General features: G+C 40.4%; 1 protein-coding gene across 8 annotated transcripts in view; it reads left to right on the top strand.

The window, feature by feature from the left end:
• Positions 1-22,552, top strand: part of Ryr3 (ryanodine receptor 3) — a 538,051-nt gene that overhangs the window by 25,370 nt on the left and 490,129 nt on the right. The window contains exon 1 of one of the 8 annotated variants that reach the window (XM_031371352.1): positions 3,834-4,038. The exons of the other annotated variants lie outside the window; for them this stretch is intronic. Within the exon in view, the coding sequence (XP_031227212.1) occupies positions 4,000-4,038 (39 nt within the window). The 5' untranslated portion in view covers positions 3,834-3,999. Of the gene's footprint in view, positions 1-3,833; positions 4,039-22,552 lie in introns of those variants that run through there. 8 annotated transcript variants of the gene reach the window in all.

Raw genomic sequence — 22,552 nt, 5'->3', positions numbered from 1 at the left:
CCTGTCTTGGTATTTTCAAAATTGTTTGCTATTTATCATTTTACTTAGCTCCCATTGTTTTGATTCGGTTTTTCAGATGTATTAAGAGGTGAGTGAGGGTGATGTTCTTCTCTGGTGTGGCTACTGAGAACTGTACTAAGGTCTAGTAAACAACCCATACCTGTACTCATATAGAAGCCCTAATTAGACTCAGTGGGTCACAGAAAGAAGAACCAAACTCTAAAAATGTGCAGGAGAGTAGGGGAGACTATAGGTTAGAGAGGTTCAGAGAGAGTGAGGGCATAAGGGTATTGGGGGGAGGATGAAATGAGGAACATATATTATATACATAAATGAAATTGGCAAAGAATAATAATTTTAAAAAACAGCATGAAACAGAGTGGGAGATGTCCCATTGCTAGAACAGAAGCAGATTGACTACTTTGTCTGATCACTTGGCCCATTACAAACAACTCTGCTGCTTTAGCGATTCAGAAAGACCTCGAGCATTTGCATTTTCCCTATCCAGTGATAATTCTTGATGTCTTCTGGCTTTGGGGAAGCGATTAGTGGAATGGAGAGAGGTTAGGAAGATTTCGAAAGATGGCAGCTTCAAGCAATCTTCTTTTAAGTTGGGATAATTCTCTGCCAGAGAAGTCTGGAAATGTATCACAGGCTTGAATTAAGAAACATACATACCCTTGCTGGAGGTTTTACTGTTGTATTTTACAAAGCAGACCGAATGGCAGAGTGATAAGTGATATCCTGTCTGCACACACAAAAGGCATGAAAGCTCACTGCCCTTAGTGGAGGTGAGGATTCAGCTCATCAGTGTGAGGCTACACTGAAAATGGACACCAGTCTGCTAAGGTCATTAAGAAGTTCACACCCACGCCGAAATCCTGCTGAAAGATTGCACAGTAGTATTTTGGTAATATGGACTGAAGTAGTGAAATATAATTTCTTCTTAAAAATTTCCCAATTTGGATCACTTTCCAATTCAAAACTAAAATTAGGAAAATTGAGTCCAACTTGAGTGTGTGCACATGAGTGAGTATTTCCTAATAGCTTTCAGTGTTCTCTTTACTTATTTGATATATTAATTCTTAACAAAAAAAAGATATTTTTCCAGAAGAAGGTATGAAGCAATCTTAGTCCTTATAGAAAAAAATGTGTTTACTTTTCTGAGAGGAACATTTGATTTCTGACTACTGGGCTCACAAGTTTTCCCAAATGTTTCCTCTTGACTCTACTGTTGAAGACTTATTTGTGCTTGAGATTTGAAGGCGATTTATCTAGTTAAGTAAGATCTACTTTCTATTTATAAAAGCTTGGGTTATTGTTTTTCTAACCATTTCACTCAAACTGGAACCAGGGAGGTGATTTAGCATAAATAAGTGGGAGAGCAAAGACTAGTAAACTCATGTCTCATATGTAAAACTGAAAAGGCCTGGGCATAAGCATCATTGCTCATGTAGGGTGGCAGAGTCTGATACTACAGCTTAGGTTTAGATGTCCATTATTAAAACCTGCGTTCTTAGCACTGCTACGTTGTAAAGGTGGAAAAGAAGATGTGAAAGAGAATTGGCAAGTTCACACAACTGCTCAGTAGCAAATTTAGAACAAGAAGTAGGGTTACTTGACATCTAGTCTGCTCTTTTCTTTTCCTCATGAGTTTAATATGAAATAGCTGGTGAGATAGTTGCCAAAATTTATATTTTGCAAACTAAGGTAAAAGAAAAACAGAGCCAAATGTAAGCAATCAACTTATGCACTCAATAAATATAGACTGGCCAGTATGTACCAAGCTCAGCAAATGACACATCTTTAAAATGTCTCTATGGGATGCTATTAGACTATTATTTTATAATTTTAAGCAGCCACTGAGTTTGAGGGGGAAGTTGTTTGAGAAGGTATCTTTTTTGTTTGTTTGTTTTTGAGACAGGGTTTTTTGTCCTGGAACTCACTCTGTAGACCAGGCTGGCCTCAAACTCAGAAATCCACCTGTCTCTGCCTCCCAAGTGCTGGGATTAAAGGTGTGCTCCAACACTGCCCAGCAAGAAGGTATCTTTCTGTATAGCCCAGGCTAGCTTCAAACTGATAAGCCTACTACCTCAGCCATCCAAGTTCTGGAATTACAGGTGTAGGCCATCACAACTAAGTTTTTTTTCCTTTTAATATAAATGAACTTTCCTGAGAATATGAGGCCTGTCTTCTGAGGTGCTGTAGTTAGTTCCTAAGTCTTGGCAGCTGCTTTGCAATGATCTTAATTAACTTCAACACAGAGCCAAACATTGCTGCAATGGATGGAAGATTGTGGGAGTTGGTCACTTTCATCTCCTGGGAAAGCCCTTTTGAACATTTGTATGACATTTTCAGGAGGTTGTATGTAGCCAGAATCAACCACAGGGCCTCAGAGAGGTTCTGGGATATTGTAGTGCATCATGCATGAGACCTGCTGGGTTTTGAAGTTCTTGTTCAGGGAAGGGACCTAGCTACCTACTACTTGTTCCTCATAATCCCAGGCCTATCAAAATGTAAGAAGACACAGTTTTTAATTTTGAATCTGAATTTAAGTACAAACATTTATTTTCATTTACAAAAGTTCAAATATTATAGACATTCACACATGAAAGTCTATTATCTTTCAGCCTTCTTATGAAGCAGTGTGGTGAGCATTCTATTGACATTTCCCCCTGATTGTATCAGCATATGGCATTTCTTAATAAAAGTATAATTAGGTTATACATAGCAATTTTGTTTTTGTTTTAAAATATAATTACCATAAATATACTCTTAGATAACACAGGTTTGAAATATGTGGATCCAACTATTTATGAATTTTTATTTTAGAAATTTCAAAAATTTGAAAAAACACGCAGAAGAAACATATAGCCTAGAAATATTGGGGGGGAGGAGAACTGCCTACCAATAGAAAAACACTGAAGATAATATAAAAAGTTAAGATGTATTAACACATATGCATATGGCATCTACTCACAGCTGAGACAGTGTAGTGACACCGTGTTGCTGGGACCTGTCCTGGCCACCTCCCGGTACCATTGTGGCCCTTGCTGGGGCTGTGAGCATATTTAAAATGTTATGATGCCGATTATTATGTCTGCATTTCCTCACTGCAAAAAGGTGCAAATGACAGGAAGAGGTGATCTGTCATGTTTTTCCTCCGGTTCTCACCATATGCAATACATATAACACAGAATATATGTTAATCAAGTGTTCGCACTGTTAATAAGGCCCCTGGCCAACGGCAGTTGCTGAGTACTTATACTAGGTGTGGAAACCAAAAGGTATCTGTAGAGTTTTCATTCTACGACACCAGCATGCCTAACCTTGTGTTAAGACCCAGCTTTATTTTCACACAACTGTATACATCTGGTTCTCCTTCCTAGGGATTGACCCCAGGCCTTCGCACATGTTAGCCTGGAGCTCTACGACAGAGCTACAACCCCATCTGAGCTGACTAGTTATTTTAATATGTTATATAACATTTCACTAAGTGCTTATATTTAATTTTAAATAATCATTTACATTTTCCTATTTTTAAAACACCAAACCAACTTTTAAAGGATTTTAGCTTTTGTGTTTATAAGTTGGAGATGACATGATATTTAGATAAGAGAGACACACAAAGAAAAGCTAGATGTTTGACATGTGTGTCTATATGTGTGTCTCTGTGTGTCTCTGTGTGTGCCTGTGTGTATATGTCTGTGTGTGTGTCTCTCTCTCTTTCTCTCTGTGTGTGCCTCTTGTGCCTCTGTGTGTGTGTGTCTGTATCTATTTCTGTGTCTATGTGCCTCTCTTTCTTGCTCTGTGTGTGTGTGTGAGTGTGTATTGGGGTGAGAAGGACCTAGCTGAGAGGGAGTTTGTAATGAGAAACTATCTCACAAAAAGAGACTGTGATTTCTCCACAGAGTACATCGTGACAGCTGGCTCCCACATGCTGACTTCAGTGCTTTAAAGCAGTACCACTGAAATTAATGGGGGAATCTTTGTTATCCAATGATTTCCTTGACTCCTCAGTTGAATCCTGAACTACAGGTATGTCAGTAACCCATGATACTGGGAGATGAACCATTGGAGCGGAGGGGCAGGGGAGCAGTATGCTTTTTACTAATGTTTCACATCCATTTCCCATTTGGGGGCACATATTGTAATTAGAAATTTTGCTGGTTATTAGAAAAAAATGGCAGGCAGGGTTGCTCCACCCACCCCCATTCTTCTCTTGTAAGAGCACCAGAAAAGAGGCAGCTAGCATCCTTCTGTTTGATTTGTGATGTTTCTAAAAACACAGGATAACACAAATTAATGTTGATTTTTTTTCTGTTCATAGGCTTTACTCTGTAGAACAGAATAATATTTACAAAAGGAGGATGGGCAGATAGTATAGAGTTCCTGTGTTACTCCCCTCCCACTCACAGTTCCCAGTTATTAATATCTTATATTAGTATGATGAAATTTTCCAATAATCAGTATTCAAACACAGTTATCAACTACTGGTCAGAATTTATCCAGATTTGCTCAGATTTTAAATGAAAGTCCATTTTTTTGACCTAAGATGTATCGAAGGTATCACATCATACTCAGTTTAATTAAGTAGTTAATTATATTGAAAATAGATACTTCTTTCATATAATACATCCTGACTACAGTATCCCCTCCCTCCACTCTTCATAGTTCTCCCAACTCCCCTCCTCTCCAGATCCAGTCCCCACCACCACCACCACACCCATTTTCCTTAAGGAAGGACAAGAGACAATAACCAAACGACAAAATAAGATAGACTAAAACAAGACAAAAGCCCTCATATCCAGGCTGGGCAAAGTAACCCAATAGGAGAAAGAAAGTCCCAAGAGCAGGCAAAAGAATCAGGGAAACACCCACTCCCACTGTTAGGAATCCCCCAAGCATTCCAAGCTCACAGTCACAGCATATACACAGAAAACCTAATGCAGACTGGTTCCGCCACTGCTCTTGCCTCTTTGGTCTCTAGGAGCCCACATTAGCCTGCTTGCTGATTCAGTAGGTCATGTTCTTCTGGTCGGCCCCATCCCCTCTGATTCCTACAATCTCCTCCCCACCTCACACACACCCTGCAATCTGCATCTCTGCTTCCGAAAGGTTCCCTGAACTCTGAGGGGAGCAAACCCATGGAGACCTCTAATTTACACTCTATCTCTGCTTAGTATCTGGCTGTGAGTCTCTGCACCTGCTCCCACTTGCTGCTGGAGGGAGCCTCTCTGATGACTCCCAGACAAAGCACTGATCTATGAGTATAGCAGAATAGCATTAGGAATTATTTCAATGATTGTTTTTGAGGAGGGAGTTGTGTTTGGTTCTATCCATAGCCCCTGGTTCCTGGGTTCCCACCTACCTATTTGTTACAACAGCCTCAGAAACAGCCATTTATCTAGGTATTTCTAGATTTTTTTTTATTGGAGAAAGGTGTTAGAAACCGAGCTTAAGACATAAGGTGATTGTTGTTATAGGCATTTTGGTTCTTTTAGATCTTTCTAAACTGAAAAAGAGGAAAGATATGGGTCTGTGTTATCCATAATATCTACATATATCTATAAGCATGTATATCTGTAGTGAGCCTTATCCATATTCAGTGAAGCAGAAGTCCTTCTCTGTATCTTCAACTGAAATGCATTATTACATAGATAATTCTAGCTTTTCCTTGTTTATCTGCAAATTCCACTCACATAGTGAGAAAACTTCCCACCCTCCACTATCCATTTACTTAATTGTTTAATTCCAGTGTCCATAGAAAGCAGTATCAGAGTTGCTAACTCATGCTCCTATGGGGAGCAATTTAATCAACTAGAGTGTAGAGCCTTCCTGCAATTCTGTGCGCCTTTGATCTCACAGACTTTGGTGCCCACATTACTTAGACAAGCATCTTTCTCTTCTTCCATCCGAGGCTCCTTTCATACACTTGTAGTACAACTGCACTCTCCTGTCATTGTCTTCATTCTCTTCTGAGATCTTTGGCCGCATGAGGGATTTGTCTACTGTGCATACATTGAGGCTTGCTGTTTGTGCTGTTCAGCATGTTTTAACAGATGTATAATGTCACATAACTGCCGTTACAATGTATCCAATATTTTTATCACACTCGCCTAAGTATTATCTTTTGTCTCCTTCTCCAGAACCCTTGAAACCACTGATGTGTCCACTGCTTTTGTTTTTGACCTTTTCAAAAGGTCAGACAGTTGGAATCAGCTAGCCACTGGCCTTTTTATACTGAATTATTTTTCTTAGCAGTGTGTGTTCAAGATTCTTCCACATCTTTTAATATTTTTCCTAGACAAGGGTCTTTTAGATTGATAGACCATGCTTTATTTATCCATTTCCCTATCAAAAGACATCTTGTTCCTACTCGTTTTTGGCCATTATAACTAAAACCACTATAAATTCTATGGATGTACAGATTTATTATTATTATTATTATTACTTTTATTTTTTGAAGTCCAGCCATTGTCCCCCTCTAGATTCCCTCTCCCACAGTTCCTCATCCCATGCCTCCTCCCCAAGAGGATGCTCCATATCCTGCCCCATCAGGACTCCCCACTCCCTGGGGCCTCAAATCTCTCTAGGGTTAGGCACATCTTCTCTCACTAAGGCCAGACCTGACAGTCGTCTGCTGTATATGTGTCAGAAGCCTTGGACCAGCTCATAATATGCTGCCTGGTTGGTGGCACAGTGTCTGAGAGATGTACAGATTTTTATGTAGACCTATGGGCCAAACTTAGTTGAATAAATAACTAGGAGCATGTATGCTGAATTTCATAATAAGAATATTTTTTATTGTCTAAGAGACTGCCAAACTAATTGTCAAAGTTAGCAATACCATTTGTATCCCAATAGCATTAAATATATGTTCTTGTTGCTTAGCATCCTTGTGAGCACATAGTAGGTCAGTTTTATGTGTTTTGCTGCTCTGGAAAGTGTAAAGCTCATCTTTCCAGAATTTAAAGTCTTTCTTGTTATCTTAACTGTGGGGGGAGCCAAGAGGAGGAAGGTGCTTCAAAGTCTGGGTACCTGACTCTGTCTCGTGTCACAGCTAGCAGCATGACTTTAAATGATAATGCTGTACTCAAGTGCTTCGCTTCCTTTAGATGTGGTGCTCTCCGAGATAATAATGTACGGGAATTTACAAGCAAAATCTCCAATGGCAAAATATTTAATTACTCCCAAAGCTTTAGAGTTGGCTGCTACAAGTAGGTTTTCCAGCAAAAAACCTAATCCTTCTTGTGTGTACTCATGGTAGCCTCCTAGAGAGTCACTGTTCAAATGGCAACTGGACCATGTCTAGGAAATAGGACCAAACAAATCCAAAGGCTTCATTTGACACTTGATTTTGTTGGACCTGTTTTTTTTTATATGTTATACTTATATTAGGGTTGGATGCTGCGTCTGGGCCAATTACAAACATTCCTTTTGAAAGAGCTTTCCCAAGTGAGGAACCACAACCATAAAGTCTTTGGACATATATTAGATCAAGTAAAACAGCTTAGAGCAGCAAACCCAGTCTCTCAACTACATTCTTTTCTCTAAGGTATACAAATACTTAAAAAAAAAAAACAAACTTGAATTTCAATGAGAACAGTGCTTGTGTGAAAAATAATATGTATCCAGGTCTGATTTTTTTTTTTTACCTTGGTATTTTGTTTGCTAAGAGAAATAATTGAAGGATTTCAAGGAGAAATTAATGTGACTTGGTCTATTTGTTTAAGCAACTATTCTTTGGTATATACAGAGAGGGATTTAGGGGGACAAGAACTGAATCAGAACTGAATCAGGGAAACATACTTGGGAGTGGTAGAGAGGGAAAATTCCAGTTGGATTGGGCCAGCGAGGTACTCTGGAATTGGAGACAAGGCTACATGTTTTAAGTATCCTGGGAGATAGAGGTAACTACACTTGCTTATTGGTTAAACCTAAGTGAAAGATAGTACAAAATAGACATTCCCAGTTAATACACCAAAAATTCCACATCCTAGAAATCCAACCTAGGGGTAGATGATTACATTGTTGAGGGAATATACATTCTTGAAAATCAACTGCTGAAGCCACAAAGCCTATAGGTTCCTCCTTCCTTACTGGAAGGATTATGGAGACCCCATGAAAGAGTGTTCTCACTTCAACTACCAGGAGACCTAGTGGTGATCTTGGCGTGTTTTCTGGTAGAGCCATGGCAGACCTTTCAGAGAAAATAATCCTCTGCAAGAATAATACATCCCATCAGATGACAGCTATGGGAAAGAAAGTTCCTGACCGCTAGGGGAGATTTAATTTCTCCCTCAAAATTAGTTCCAGAAGAGGAAAGCCATGGCTCCTCTCATTGGAATGGTTTCCAGTGAACACATTCATCATGAAAATGCAGGCTTCCCAGAATCTAAGAAAAGTTTGACAGGACCGCCTAACCTTGTTTTGTTGGACAGTACATTTGGAACTTGTGCAGAGTGTGGTGTCTATTTTTGAAAAAGGCATGTTTAACGTTCCATGCAGGCGGCCTTGATAAGAATGCCTTAGAGATCCGTTTAGCCTTGAAGCTGTTTTTTGGCCTCTCTCATGTCACCCTAACCACCTGTAGAGAACTCACATACTAAGATGATGTCCAGCTTTGGTGAGTGTTCCTTGTCACGTGATTATATTTCTCAGAATTGAGTCTGCCTCTCACTTCTGGTGTAACATTGTTTCCTATTTGCTTTCTCTTTCTGCACACTGTACATAGCAGTGAAAACATTTTGACTAATGCCATATATGAAGCTTTGAACCTACCCATGGGGAAATGTTAAGAGTCTTTTCGAAATCCCCTTTAAGATTGTGTAAATGAATGCATCTTTACAAAAGAGAAACCTGCCAAGTGTCAAGTATCACTTCAGAGTGCGGTTCTTGACGTCCTTTATTCACGAAAACCAGGCCTTTTAGCTATTTTTGCAAACCTGCTCTAGAATTGATTGAATCAGTGCTCTGTGCATGGTGAGAAGCTGTGGATGGGAGGGGGCTGGGAGCAGGCTTTCACTAATTCTCATATATACAGCTTATGAAATCAGGATGTCTTCCTGTCGGGGGATGGCTTTTCATGAATGTCCTGGTAGGTTACCATGTTTTGCTTTTCTAAATTCCTTAGCAAATTACTGCTGAAGTAGTTGTCTTTCTTAGCCTGTTCTGACAGGACCAGTTTAAAATCACCATTCAGCAGGCATTTGTCATGAATCCTGACCACTCCATGTATCTGCTTAGGCAGGCTCGTCATCCTTGTACTTTTCAAATAAGCACAGAATTTTGGGAGATTGAGTTTTCACTATTAAATCAGAGGGTTTGATTTTGAAATCATTATTTAAAGGCAAATAGCACTTGTATTGCTATTCATGAACATTTATTTACCACCATGTAGTATGTCAGCGAATAGCCTGCCCACAAGCCCTGAGAAATAGGTGATTTCTGCCAGTGAACAAATAGGGAAACTGAAGTTGGGAAACAGGCATAGGCTTCAAGGTTTCAGCAAGCTCATGTTGATAATAAACATGAGACAGGTCTACAAGGACTGTGTACATTGCAAGCACAATCATGTTTATCTTCAGGCTGCTATGTAGTTTGGAGGCACTCTCACAGAGTCTTTCGTTATAGCCATGAGACAATCAGGATGTCTAAATTCCAATGGTGGGGTCTGTGTAGCTATTTGTCAATTAGGACACCAGAGAGAAACAGCTGCCTCTCTCCTCAGATCCATTAGGTTGGGTACAACTGATCAGTGACACTCCTTGCAGGCAGAGAGAAGGAACACAGGCATTCTGTTTTTTTTTTTTTAATGTCTCTTGGGTCGCTGAAAGAACACTTGGGCTTTCTACATTGAAATATTTAATTTATATATCAAAAATTGAATGCTTGCTTTATAGGAACCTATATTAGAGCGTGTGAGAAAAAGAAAGGAGGGAAACCTTTTACCTTTAATTAGGACATTCAGAAGGAGACACCCAGCATATGGACGTCAGAGTTACCATTGGATGTGGGAGACAGAGAGGATATGAATGAAGATTTATAAGCCGCGCATATAATGAAGTTTTTTATGAGTCTTTGCGAAACAATATGACTTATTGGAAGGATACCAGAATACGGAGTGAAGTCTAACCTCTCTAAACCCTTGATCCTATCTCAGAGCAGAATAATTATCATTATTACCACAGCATTACCATAGCATAGCAATAAAGTATGACGATTCTCCTAGAATGTGCTATCAGCATTTCCTTTGGTGTTGTTATTGTTACCATTATAAGAAAATGGAAGGGAGAGGAGGCAGAGTGCATGCAAACTGACCCTGCAGTGGAAAGTGTGCCACTGTACATGTCTTTCAAGTCCACATTTGAGCCTGTGGATCTTTCTCCATGGAAAGATGCATAGGTAGAAGAACTAATGATAATTAATCACATCTCAAAATTGTAGGCAGAAAAAGATTAAGTTGCTTAATCTCTCTGAATCTTCATTTCTTTCCTCAGTAAAGTGGAGATAATTACATACACATTGCATGCTTATTCTGAGAACTTAATGAGGTAATTTTGAGGATTAAATGAGACAAAACTCCAGGAATAGTCTCCGGCACATGCTAATGATGGTTTGGGAAGCTGGCTCTACCACTATGGAAAGGCTATCTGGTTAGCTATCTGTACCACTTGCTTTGACCAGTACTTATTCAAGTTTCTTAGCCCCGTTCCCTCTGCATTTGATTCATCATTACAATGCTTAAACATACAATACATGATAGGTCTTATTAACAGTGAGTTCACATCAAGTTTGTAGGTAGAGAGGACATCCATAGAAGCTGAATATTTAGACAGATGGGACTAAATAGGAACTGTGTATCTGCTCTTTTCGTTAGTCAGGATTCAGTGTCTAGATGGGCAGAGTACTTCTCACCACACTGGTATCAAACAGGGCCAAAGATAGGGGATGCAGAGAAGACCAAGTAGACCTGGAATTGACACAGGCAGGCTGCATAGAGAAAAAAGATGGAATACAGACATAGAAGCAACTCTTCAGCTGAGTTAGATGCCTCAAACTCCCAAAAGGGGAGAGCACTTTATTTCACTCACTTGAAAGAATAAAATCAAATGAAACATTAAATTTATGGTCCTGGGGATTTATTATCTTCAGTAAGTGTTAGAGCCACACTGTCAAGTAGCAAACAGTGTTAATTCTAAAGCAATAGCTAGCATGATGGATGTCTACAGTAAGTCAGAGTTCATTAGCACTAACTTACAGAAGCTGCCATTAAAAGTTTATGTGAGGAGTCTTCAGTTAGTCATAATGTACGAAGTGCTAATTTCTTCATTTGGGAGGACCTTGCTATTATATGGTTTGAGAGGATTTTGTTGCTATTGTTAAAATTTGATAACTGTGGTTCCTGGTGAAACAAACCTTAGGAATTGATACCTATGTCAATACTGTAAACCTAATCTGTTTTTTAAAGGTGTCATTTTACAATAGATTATCTAGGTCAGCCTTGACTGGAGGAAATTTACTTTAAAAGTTTAAATATTCATAACAGCACATGCTTTCTTTGTGATGTTAAATGTCAGCCTCTGTGATTCTATGCTCTGAGAACTGGATGAAGCAGGTCAGGAAGCCTGGTTGACCAATATTGATCAGGTAGGGTAGCTACAGCTTATAAGTCAAAAAATCATAGGATCCCAGAAGTGGAAATTAACAGCCAGGCAGAGGCACCTGAGAGAGAATCAAGAAGCCGGGTGAGTGCTGGGACACAGGCTCTGATGAGGACAGTGCAGCTCTGCATGGGGAACGAAGAGGCAGGAGGTCCTCTGGGCCACTGGGCTCTAGTATCACCATCACTTTGGCTGGCACTTGGAGACCTGAACTGGAGGTAACCTTGTAAAGGCGAAGTTTTCTTCTAATTTCTAAGGAGATTGTCCTTTACCAACCAATGTTCCAGCTAGCATTCCTCTAACCCGGCACACAGTAAGAATCAGTACATCGGAGGTAGTAACCACCATAGAGACCACAGGATTTTGGAGTCATGGTCAAGCAATATGAGATGGTCTAGCCTGATGCTTTCTTGAGGAGAGTTTCCTGTGACTGGTGACTCATTCTCTGAGACCTGGGTGTCATTCTTACTTCTCTCTTTTATTTCATGTCATATTTTTATTAATTCTTTGACTTTTCCTACTATATTATCTTGATCATATCCACCCACTCCAACCACTAATGCCTCCCAAATCCATTGCTCCTACCACCGAAACCCCTCCTAATTTCATGTCGGCTCTCTCCATCACTTTTTCCCCACCTCCTTTTTCCCTCCCCTCACTCTCCTTTAAGGAACTCAGGTAGTCCAGTTATGTTGCTTAAATATGAATGGTAATGGGAAATCCACTGAAATATGGTTGACCTATCAGAAGCCATACTTTTAAAGGAAAGTGACTCTCCCTCTCCCAGAATCTACCATCAATAACTTCTTAGTTAAGAAAAGAGACTTATGAGCCATTTTCCCCAGGGTACTTCTTGTAGATGTTTTGTGAAAATGACCCCAGTTGCTGTGAGTTTAAGAGTGCAGTATTTCTTCCATGTCTGGAAGACATTATTTCAACACTGTCTTCCTCTGTCTCTTACCATCTTTTTGTCTTCTCTGCTGTGATGGTCCCTTAGCATGTGTGTCTGTGTATGTATGTGTATATGTATGTATGTACATGTATGTGTGTCTGTGTCTCTGTGTGTGTGTGTGTGTGTGTATGTGTGTGTGTGTTTTAAAGGTGCCATTCGTAGGTGAGCACAACAGTCAGTTTTCTCTGAACTTTGATCATCTGGGAAAGGCCAGTCTACAGTGTCCTCCTCATCAACTATGAAATTCTTACGTTTAAAAATGTCTTCAGTTAAAAAATTTTCATGATTGTGGGTTTTTTCCCCCAGGGGGGGTCCTTACTAGGTAACTCCGCTAGCCTGAGACTTACTATGTAGACCAAGCTGGCCTCAAACTCACAGATATCCACTTGCTTCTGTCTCAAAGTGAAAAATGTTAATGTTTTAAAGTCAAATAACTACTTCTTCTGGAATCAGTATAGGATTTCTCACTCTATCTAAATGTTAATGATATTTTATAATAGAAAATTTAAAATTATATTAAATATCTGTACATATACCATAAAATTAATACCAGTTTATGAATATATTAAAAAATAACCTATGCTTTCATTAAAAAAATTTAAAAAATTACAATTCCTTTCTTTATTAGTCAAAATACAAAGGGCTATTATGATTTTGTACATATATATCAATATACTTTATTCTTATTTATCCTCCCACTGTCCTCTAAGATCCCACCCCCCGTCAGTTCCTCTTTGCTTGTTCTCCTTCCTTTAGCTACACACACAGAAAAGGCAGACATAAGTCTTGTGATAGTTCCAGTTTTAGATCTTTTAACCTGGTGGCAATAGAACTTGACATTCCCACCAATAGTGTATAAACCTTTCCCACATCCTTGCCCACATCTTTGTTTTCTTCATCACAGCCATTCTGACTGGGGTGACAGGAATCTCAGTGTAGTTTAATTTGCATTTCTGAGAACTATAAATATTCCTTCATCAATTTTTAATGGACAGCCAACCCGATCATGCTGGCATATGCTTGTAACCCCAGCGCCCTGGAGGTAGAGGCAGGTGAATCAGAAGGTCAAGGTCATCCTAGACTACACATCCAGTATGAGACCACTGTGCCTACCTGAGAACTTGTCTTTAAAAGGAAAAAAAATTATTGACAGTTTTTAAGGCAAACATACATAACTTGCCATATTCCCAGAAATCACCAGTGACTCTAATAATGTTTTAATTTTTTTTAGCTTGTACTGAGGATTGAACTGAGCAGTTTGCACATGCTAGGTAAATGCTTTGCCACTGAGCTGCATCCTTATCCAAGATCTGCTGGATCAGGACTGTGATGCATGAATGGAAAACTTGGTTTGGGCCAGAGAGGAGAGTTTCTGTGTCCAAGACCTGTACACACAAAGATAGTCAATAAAGGACACTTGAACTCACTGAGACACAGCTGCCTCGGCGCCTTTACAGCTGGTTTCAGGGCCTCCCTTCAGCTCTAGCTAATGCTTTCCATGCTGTCATAATTGAGAATATTGAGCAATATGAGGTCAGATGTGTGGGCATATGCTGTGGGCCTTGCTTTCCTCCTTGGTGAAATAATTTAACAAAGTGTCAGTGTCACAGATTACAAGCTTCCAGGTCCCCTAAAAGCATCACTGGTAGGATGTAGGCTTAGGCCTTGGGCTGCTTCCTCTGCCTTGTGGGAGACTTCCGCACATCTGTGATCCCAGACTCCAGCAGCAAAAAGGAAGGGAACACTTCCCATTGCTAAATTCTCACATCCTTGCTTGGATGGATGGCTTGCCTGGAACTTGTTTGATACTGTCTAGCTGACCCATAAAGGCAGGGATTTAGACAAGACAGAAATGTACCAGATTTCAGCTCTTCTTTCCAAATATATAACACTTTGTTGTGCTGCAGTGCAGAGGGCTGCAGAAACATAGAGACTTCAGTCCTATCCTCCGTGGAGCACAGGTCCTTTGTGCCTGGCCTGAGGTCTAGTTCTCACAAAGTTTCGACTTAGTATCCTTTAACATCTATTGAAATAAGCGCAATGATGATGTGGAAAAATCAGGAATTGTTTTAATTTGTTCTAATTTAATTTTTACTTTTTGTTAATTCCCAAAGTTTTATATTGTTTTAGTTTTTATATGTCTGGGTGTTTTGCCTGCATGCGCGTTTGTGTGTTTGTGCACTACTTGAGTGCTCAAAGAGAGCAGAAGGGTGCATCAGATCCACTGGAACTCGAGTTACAGATGGTTGTCAATTGCCACAATGGTGCTGGGCATGTAGCCTGGGTCCTCTGGAAGAGCAGCCAACACTCTTAACTGTGGAGGCACCTCTCTGGCCCCCTTTGTTACTTTTTCTTCTCACAAAGTTCTTCACATCTTAGCAGCAGTTGGACTTGTAAATATGAGGCTTTTGCTGCTGTGAACAGACACCATGACCAAGGCAACTCTTATAAAGAACATTTAATTGGGGCTGACTTATAGGTTCAGAGGTTTAGTCCATTATCATCAAGGCGAGAACATGGCAGCATCCAGGCAGGCAGGCACAGTGCAAGAGGAGCTGAGAGTTCTACAACTTCATCTGAAGGCTGCTAGCAGAGTACTAACTTCCAAGGCAGCTAGGATGAGGGTCTTAAAGCCCCCGCCCACAGTGACACACCTACTCCAACAGGGCCACACTTTCTAGTAGTGTCACTCCCTGGGCCTAACATATACAAACCATCACACTTAGCCATACCCCAAACATAAAGCCCACTCATACTCTTAAACATGAAGACTGCCCATTCCCCCAAATATAAGGCCCAGCCATACTCCCAAGTAAAAAACAGCAAACCTTTCCCTTGTCCTGAGTGAGCTGAAGGCTGACCATCAGAGAGGAATGATGCAGGGCTGCTGCTTAAATGCATACACCACACCTCTCTCGTTCCTCTCTCCCTCCCTTCCATCCTTGTTTCTTGTTCTCCCACATTCTTTTTTTTTGAGACATTTTGGGTCCCATATAGCCAGGCTGGCCCTCAGATCACTCTTTTGCCATGACTGACTTCCCTGCTTTCCCTTCCCAAGTTCCCAGCTTATCCTGTTTTCTCCAAAATATTCTAAGAATTGTTTTAAGCACCGTTTCGGCTAGTGACAGTATTCTAAGTGTGATTCAGACAGACGAGTTCCAACAGAGGGGAAAACCTTCATGACCAGCATTACCATCACGAGGTAGAGCGATTTCTCACCTACCCCTTTCCACTTCCTCCCGCCGACTCTCCACCCTGGGCAGCTGCTACCCTGCTTTCTGTCACTTTGAACTGCTGTGTCTTATTTCTGGTGTCTTTTGTTTCAGGATAATACTTTGGGAACTCCTTTAAGGACTTACTACGTGTGCCACCGGTTCATTCGGTTTTATTACGGAGTGACTTTGCATTACATAAGACTGTTAGTTCCCTAGTAGGTACATACTTGGGTTGTTCTAGTTTTGGTCTATGAAAAAGACCTTCACTTTCCATGGCTATGTAAGTGGTCATAAGCATTTATGCACAAGCCTTTGGGGGAGGGGAACATATGTATTTGTTTCTTTTTCGTGGATATCTAGGAGTAGCTATGAACGAATCAACTTTCCAGTGGGGACTCAACAAGAACATACAGGTAGAGTTGTGGTTTATGTCTGGGTGGATGAACTCTGAATGCCTGAATTTAATTGTGTTTGTTATAGCTCAAAGTAGCGAAGGCATAATACTTGAGGGACACCCACTTTATTCTGGCCTGCCCTTTGTTCTTGGAGATGGACCAATAATATGGGGTCTGAGCGGACATCACATCCCCACTTTGCCTTGATTCCAATCTCCTCTTGCTTCCTGCTCTAAGAACTCTAAATAGTAGCTGCCTGGAGGAACCTGCTGCTGCTGTAAGCTTTGCACATGACATGCTCCTCTCTAACTTACACATAGTGGGGGGGGGGAGGGGGGTCGTATTGGTTATCCTGGATGCGGCTTGTCAGCTTGATGGTGACTGTTCTGCCACTCCACTTTCCATGGCTATGGCCAGAAAGGAACACTGGGTCCCAGTTCTTGATGAAGAAATTGTCTTCTTTTGTGCCTAGGCCTGTGTGGGAAACAGTAGTGATCATGGGTGTGCCCTCAGGAAACTATAGAACAATTGGAATGATAGTGTACTCGTATAATGATGTACTGAAGATACCTTAGTGTGGTTTTATTTATTCTTTAGTGTTTTAGATAAAACTACTTGGCCATGCATGGCTTCTCCATTCTTGCGGTGTAGCTATTGTATGGAAACAGAATACACTTCAGGTCACCTGTCCACCAGCAACACCATAAATGTAAGATTTGATTTGAACCAAGATCGGACAGAACTTGTTCATGTGATAGTCAGCCCCGGCTCCCGCCTTCCCCTTAAAGAGTCCTTAGTTTTGTGTTTTCCCTTTTGGAGTAGAAACAGCTTGTCTAGAGTACGAAGCTCTGGTGCTAAACCGCTGTGTAAGGATAACCTTGGGACATTTAATTTTTAGTGGAACATAAACACTCCATATTTGAATTGCCATTTTGACCACCAAGTAATTATTAATACTATATACATGGAGAGCATATTTGATCATTTTGTTAAGGCGATACTTCTGTGTTTATGTCATGGCTGCTAACCTGGTAATACCATGGCACTCCCAACAGTGGGAAGAGATGTCTCTCCGACTCTGGTGCCCACTTTCAGGATTCCCCACTTCCTCTGGGCTGCCATGTCCAGCCTCAATGTGAGGGCTTTTCCCCTGTCCTATTGCATCTTTAAAATAGATTTCTTAGGTCTTCTCACAGTAAGATAGAGCTGTGTGCTCTGATCTGTAGTCTAGACAGCTGCTTGTTAAGCTATCCTCAGACCTGATGCCAGTTGTCAAGGAGCCGAAGTTAGGAACAACATGTAAGCCTGCCACTTTCTCGTTGAACAGAGCTTGCTGCAGCCCATGATGCTAGCTGACAAGAAGCTAGCCCAAACCTCTTGGCTGGTAGCCATCTACCCACAGCCATGCCTCGCCCTCTCCAGATGATCTTCAAAGTGTCGCACAGGAGACAAATGTGACAGGTTAAAGTGTTATTTCTAACAAATCATTCTTGCCTCCTGCAGTGAGTCACTCCTTATGTTTTTGTACCAAGTGCTCTGTAGCTCTTATGAATAAGAACTCTCTATTGGACTGTGTTATTATCTTCAGTGTTTGTTTGTTTGTTTGTTTGTTGTCTTTGATTCTCTTTCCGGTGTTCCAAAGTGAACAGCCAGCTGATTTCCCATTTCCCTGACCATACAGGCTTAGTCTGAGAATTAATTGAACAAATGTGTGTAAAGCATTTCAAAGACAGCCTGGCATACAGAAAGTACTCAGCAAATTTTAATTAACATTGTTATTTCCATCATCATCATCATCATCATCATCATCATCATCATCATCATCATCATCATCATCTCATGAGTAAGAGCCTATACATTCATATAAATGTGCACATATGTTTAGTGTTCTGTCCAAATGCCTTGAATGGCTCCCACATCCTATGTAATAGGATCTAAAAAATAGCCCTGCATCCATAGCAGCTCTAGGCTTCCTTGTCCATCTCAACTTTCTTTTCCCCACAGTGTTTGAATTGAGCTGAACTAGTTCCCTGCTAGTCTCTTCCATGGCTTTTCTTACACTGAGCTTCATGGTGAAAAGGCCTTAAGTACCATCATCATCCTTCAGTGCTGAGCACAGACAGTATGGTTTTTCTCCTGTAAAAAATGGGTTTTTCTATGTAACTCATTCACACTTCCCTCGTGGTTTCTACCATGAGCTCCCTTGTGATAAAATCAGCCATGCTTGAGTCGTTTCTCCACTGTCAGAGAATACACAGACTGCCTTCAACACATGGCTGTGAATTCCTTCCTTCCTTATATCTTCATCCTATTCTAATTATTCTTCCCTTCCCTCAATGACCTGACGATGAGAATTCTCCATCCACACTGATTAATGCATTAATAACAATAGAATGGACATGAATTCCATGTATACCAGTCAGCCCTGGGCAAAGGAGTGACAGGCAGCCTGGTAGTCAGCAGCCTCTCTTGTTACATCTCTTCATCTTTTTCCAAGTCTATAAAATTTCCATCCTAGCCATTTTCCATCCATTGGAAGTACCTATGGCTGTTAAATCATTGGCTTGCTAACATTCAATGACTAATTTTGTGAGTCTGCTAAGGGTTGGTAATGCCTTCAGGACCTCCTTTCCCAGTTTTACCAGCAATAGTCTTAAATGACTTATTTTGCATAGGGAAATTTCTTTGCCAGTGTATTTTCCTCACAGAAGTCCTGACATATGGGAGGAGTCATGTGGGTTTTCCAGCCCATGTGTGTGTTAAGGAGTATGCTCTCAGAAATGTGCAATAACAGTTACCAAGAAGGTATTCAAATAGTGAATTCTTCAGCAATTCCATGCCATATAGTATATACTATAGTATGGATTATGAAGATAACAGTGTGAATGTTAGCAGAGCACTGGAAAAGCCAGGAGTCAGTTGAAGTTCAGGGAAAATGAGAGCAGTGCAGCTGTCCTACCATGAGGAAATCTCAGCAGTGTGGTTGCCTAAACAAGGCCCAAAAGATCACAACACCAGCTGACATGCCAGAGTGGATGGGAGAATGCTCACAGGGCTTCACTTTGGAAGAAGAGCTAGAGGCAATTGACGATATGTGTGTATGTGTGAACATATGCACACATACACACACACACACTCTCCCTGTGTAACAATTATAATTAAAGAACAAGAAGTTATAAATTTGAGAATGAGTGGGGGGAACATGGGAGCAATTGGAGGAGGAAAGAGAAGTGGAGAGGATGGAAATGTAGTTCGCATTATGAAATACTCAAAAAGATAAATGTAAAAAACAAAATAAACATAACAGCAAAAACAGTCATTCCACCTTACTACTTGAGAGAGTAGCTAACAATGGTGCATTGTATATTTAAAATTTTCTAAGAAGCTATATATTATGTTAAATATTCTTACTATAAGATAAATTAATAATATAAATAGTAATGAAGGAGGCAGAGAGGAAATTTTGGATATGTCTATGGCCTTGATGGTGGTGAGTGGTTTTATTGGAATATAATTCACTCAAATTCATTGAGTTGCATACATTAAATATGTAAAGATTTTTCACATGGTAACTATAACTCAATAAAACATTTTTTAAACTGTTATCTCAGAACAGTTGGTTTTTTTATTAATTTGTCAGCACTCTTTAGCTGGAAGACTGGAACAGTGCTTTACATATGTATCTTCATGGCAAAACACAAAAGCACAATTCAGGATGCTCCTGAAAGAATTATGAATTTTAAATGTGAACTGTCTATAGATCTCACACTGTGCTTGACCCCTTCATCTCCCTCAGTACTAACCTGGGCTGATGGGACATCACAAAGACCGACTCACCAACCGAAGAGCATGCATGGGCTGGACCTAGGGGAGACCCTAAAAGTGGAGCAGGGGCTGACTCTGACTCTGTCGTCTCCCTTTGAATGCCTTTCCCCTAGCTCTACTACCTTGCCTGGCCTCAGTAGAAGAGGATGAGCTTAGACCTGTTGTGACTGGATTTCCCATGGAGGGGTGGTACGCAAGGGGATCTCACCTTCTCATATGAGGGGAGACGGGGCGTGGTAAGAAGGTGTGAGGGTGGGACTGGGAGGAGAAAGGAGGACTTGAATTGGAAAGTAAAGTGAATAAGTAAATAAACTAAGAAGAAATTTTGAAGATGTGAAACAAAATGAACTCGGAGCTGTGCTCAGTAATCAATGCCCAGAATTAAGACCCTAACTCCTTATTAACAAGCACACAAACTGCATTCGAACAGAGATTTACTCAGTTTCCCATGGTTTCTGCATCATCCTCACGCTTCATTCATAGAAGGTGATAGTTAGATGAGTCCATTGATTAAATAGTTTGAAAATGGTTTATTGGCTTTCTGCTATTCGTGACCACAGACAGCCTGATTTATGATTGTTTGTCATTTGTTCTCCTGGCATTCACATTCGATGGTCTTATCATTGAATTAGGTTAATTTGAAAACATGAGATTATAAAAATTGCAGGAGTAAGCCAATCTATCATTTAGCAAAGTAAAAGAAGTATCAAGACAGGCACAATGGACCTCAACTGAGAAGGTGGACGTTGATACGAGTAACTACGGGGCACTACACTTTATTTCAAAGAACAGAAGAACCAGCAGCAAGACTGAGGGATTTTTAAATTGACAGCAAATTCAATATGAGTTAACAGGATGGTGTGCCTGCTGGACAATTAATGTGAACATCATCTGTAAGAGGTAAAGACATGGTGGAGGAGGAGCTTACTATGTGACTTAGGACAGTGAGACTAAGTACCATGTACCAGACAGAACCCATGGGAGTATGGAGCCCTGAGGTTTGATAGATGGCATTAACTATTCAAAATAAAAGTGAATTTTGCTACAGATAACACTCTTAGCTATAAAAGGCCAAGTAAGGAACAATGAAACAAGTCCATATAAAGTGAGTGAGACGGGTTTGAGCCTAACTAGTGAAACATTTTCTAAAATCTAAGCTGGAAAGGAATATTACGGGAGGAGATGGCCACCTCATCTCAGCAGGGATGCAAGGCTGCCTCAGTGCCACTGCATGTATCTGTCACCTGTGTAAGCTAACCTGGCACTGAGAGTCTAGCCACTGGATTCATTCACGTATTTAAATGCTACTAAAAGCTCAAGCAATGATTTAAGAACTATGAAAACTAAATAACAAAATACTGTTTTAATTTCTGACAGTAAATTACTCTCAGTAGCCTGAGGCTGTGATAGCGCCTAGTGGCTGTGTCGTTAAGTCAGAAACCATGAAGTTTATTACCAGATGTTAAATCCATCACATTATGTTTCTAAAAATTATGTTCAAGGGGTACAAGAAAGAGAGAACCTTTCTGAATACCTGGAGAGACTTCAGCTCCATTCATTATATTATTCCTCTTCTTTTTACCACCTCTGCACTCTTTTATCCCAAGACAAGATACTCACTAAATTATTATTATTATTACTTGTTATTTGAACAAGATCTCACTCAGTAGCCTGTCTTGTCTAGATTTTACTACATAGACCATGCTGGCCTTGAACTTTTGGAGATTTCCCTGCCTCTGTCTCCCAAGTCTGGACATATAGCACCATGCCTGACAGTTTCCTAGATAACTTTTTTGATTTTTATAGAGTTAGCTCAGTGTATATGATGTAAGGGAGGGAGAAGTCAGACTGAGTTCATGAAAATGTCAACAAGGGCACACACACATACAAGGATCAACTCACAGCGAACTAAAGCTAGAATCCAAACAAGAATTCTGGCAGGCTTCGGTTAGGTGAAGGCGATTTAAAAACAACACACATAGAGCCCGGGCATTAGGTTTCCCCAAAACAGAGTTATTTGAAAGTTATAACCTGGTTTTAAAGCCCGGAAAAACAGTAATATTGTCTCTAATATACAAATATAATAGTAGAGATGACGCAGTCTGCGTTGTGTCCGCATTTCTGGAAAGTCTCAGTGGAGGTGCTGGTTGAGGCGGTGACATCACTCTCCTCTCAGTTCTCAAATTCTCTTCATTACCAGGAACTTTTCCGGTTTTTAGTTCAGCAGAAGTAAAAGTCAAGACACAGATAAATGTGTGTGGTTTCTCTTTAGATCAGAAATTTTCCTCTGCCTCCTGATTATCAGGACAAGTGTTTTCTGTAGTTGAGACTGCTAGCTTAAGAGATCAGAAGGAGAGGAGGATCCAAGTGAACTCTAGCTTTGTTAGTATTTTGTTAAGTGCCCCAAAATTGCAAAACAAACAAAAACCAAAATGAAACACCACCACCACCACGAAAAATAACACCCTTAATGTTCCCTGTGTGGTCTAATAACTCCCT

Source organism: Mastomys coucha, unplaced genomic scaffold (assembly GCF_008632895.1).
Source record: "Mastomys coucha isolate ucsf_1 unplaced genomic scaffold, UCSF_Mcou_1 pScaffold15, whole genome shotgun sequence".
In the NCBI taxonomy this organism is placed as follows: Eukaryota; Metazoa; Chordata; class Mammalia; order Rodentia; family Muridae; genus Mastomys; species Mastomys coucha.
This window is presented reverse-complemented; position numbering and strand designations above follow the sequence as displayed.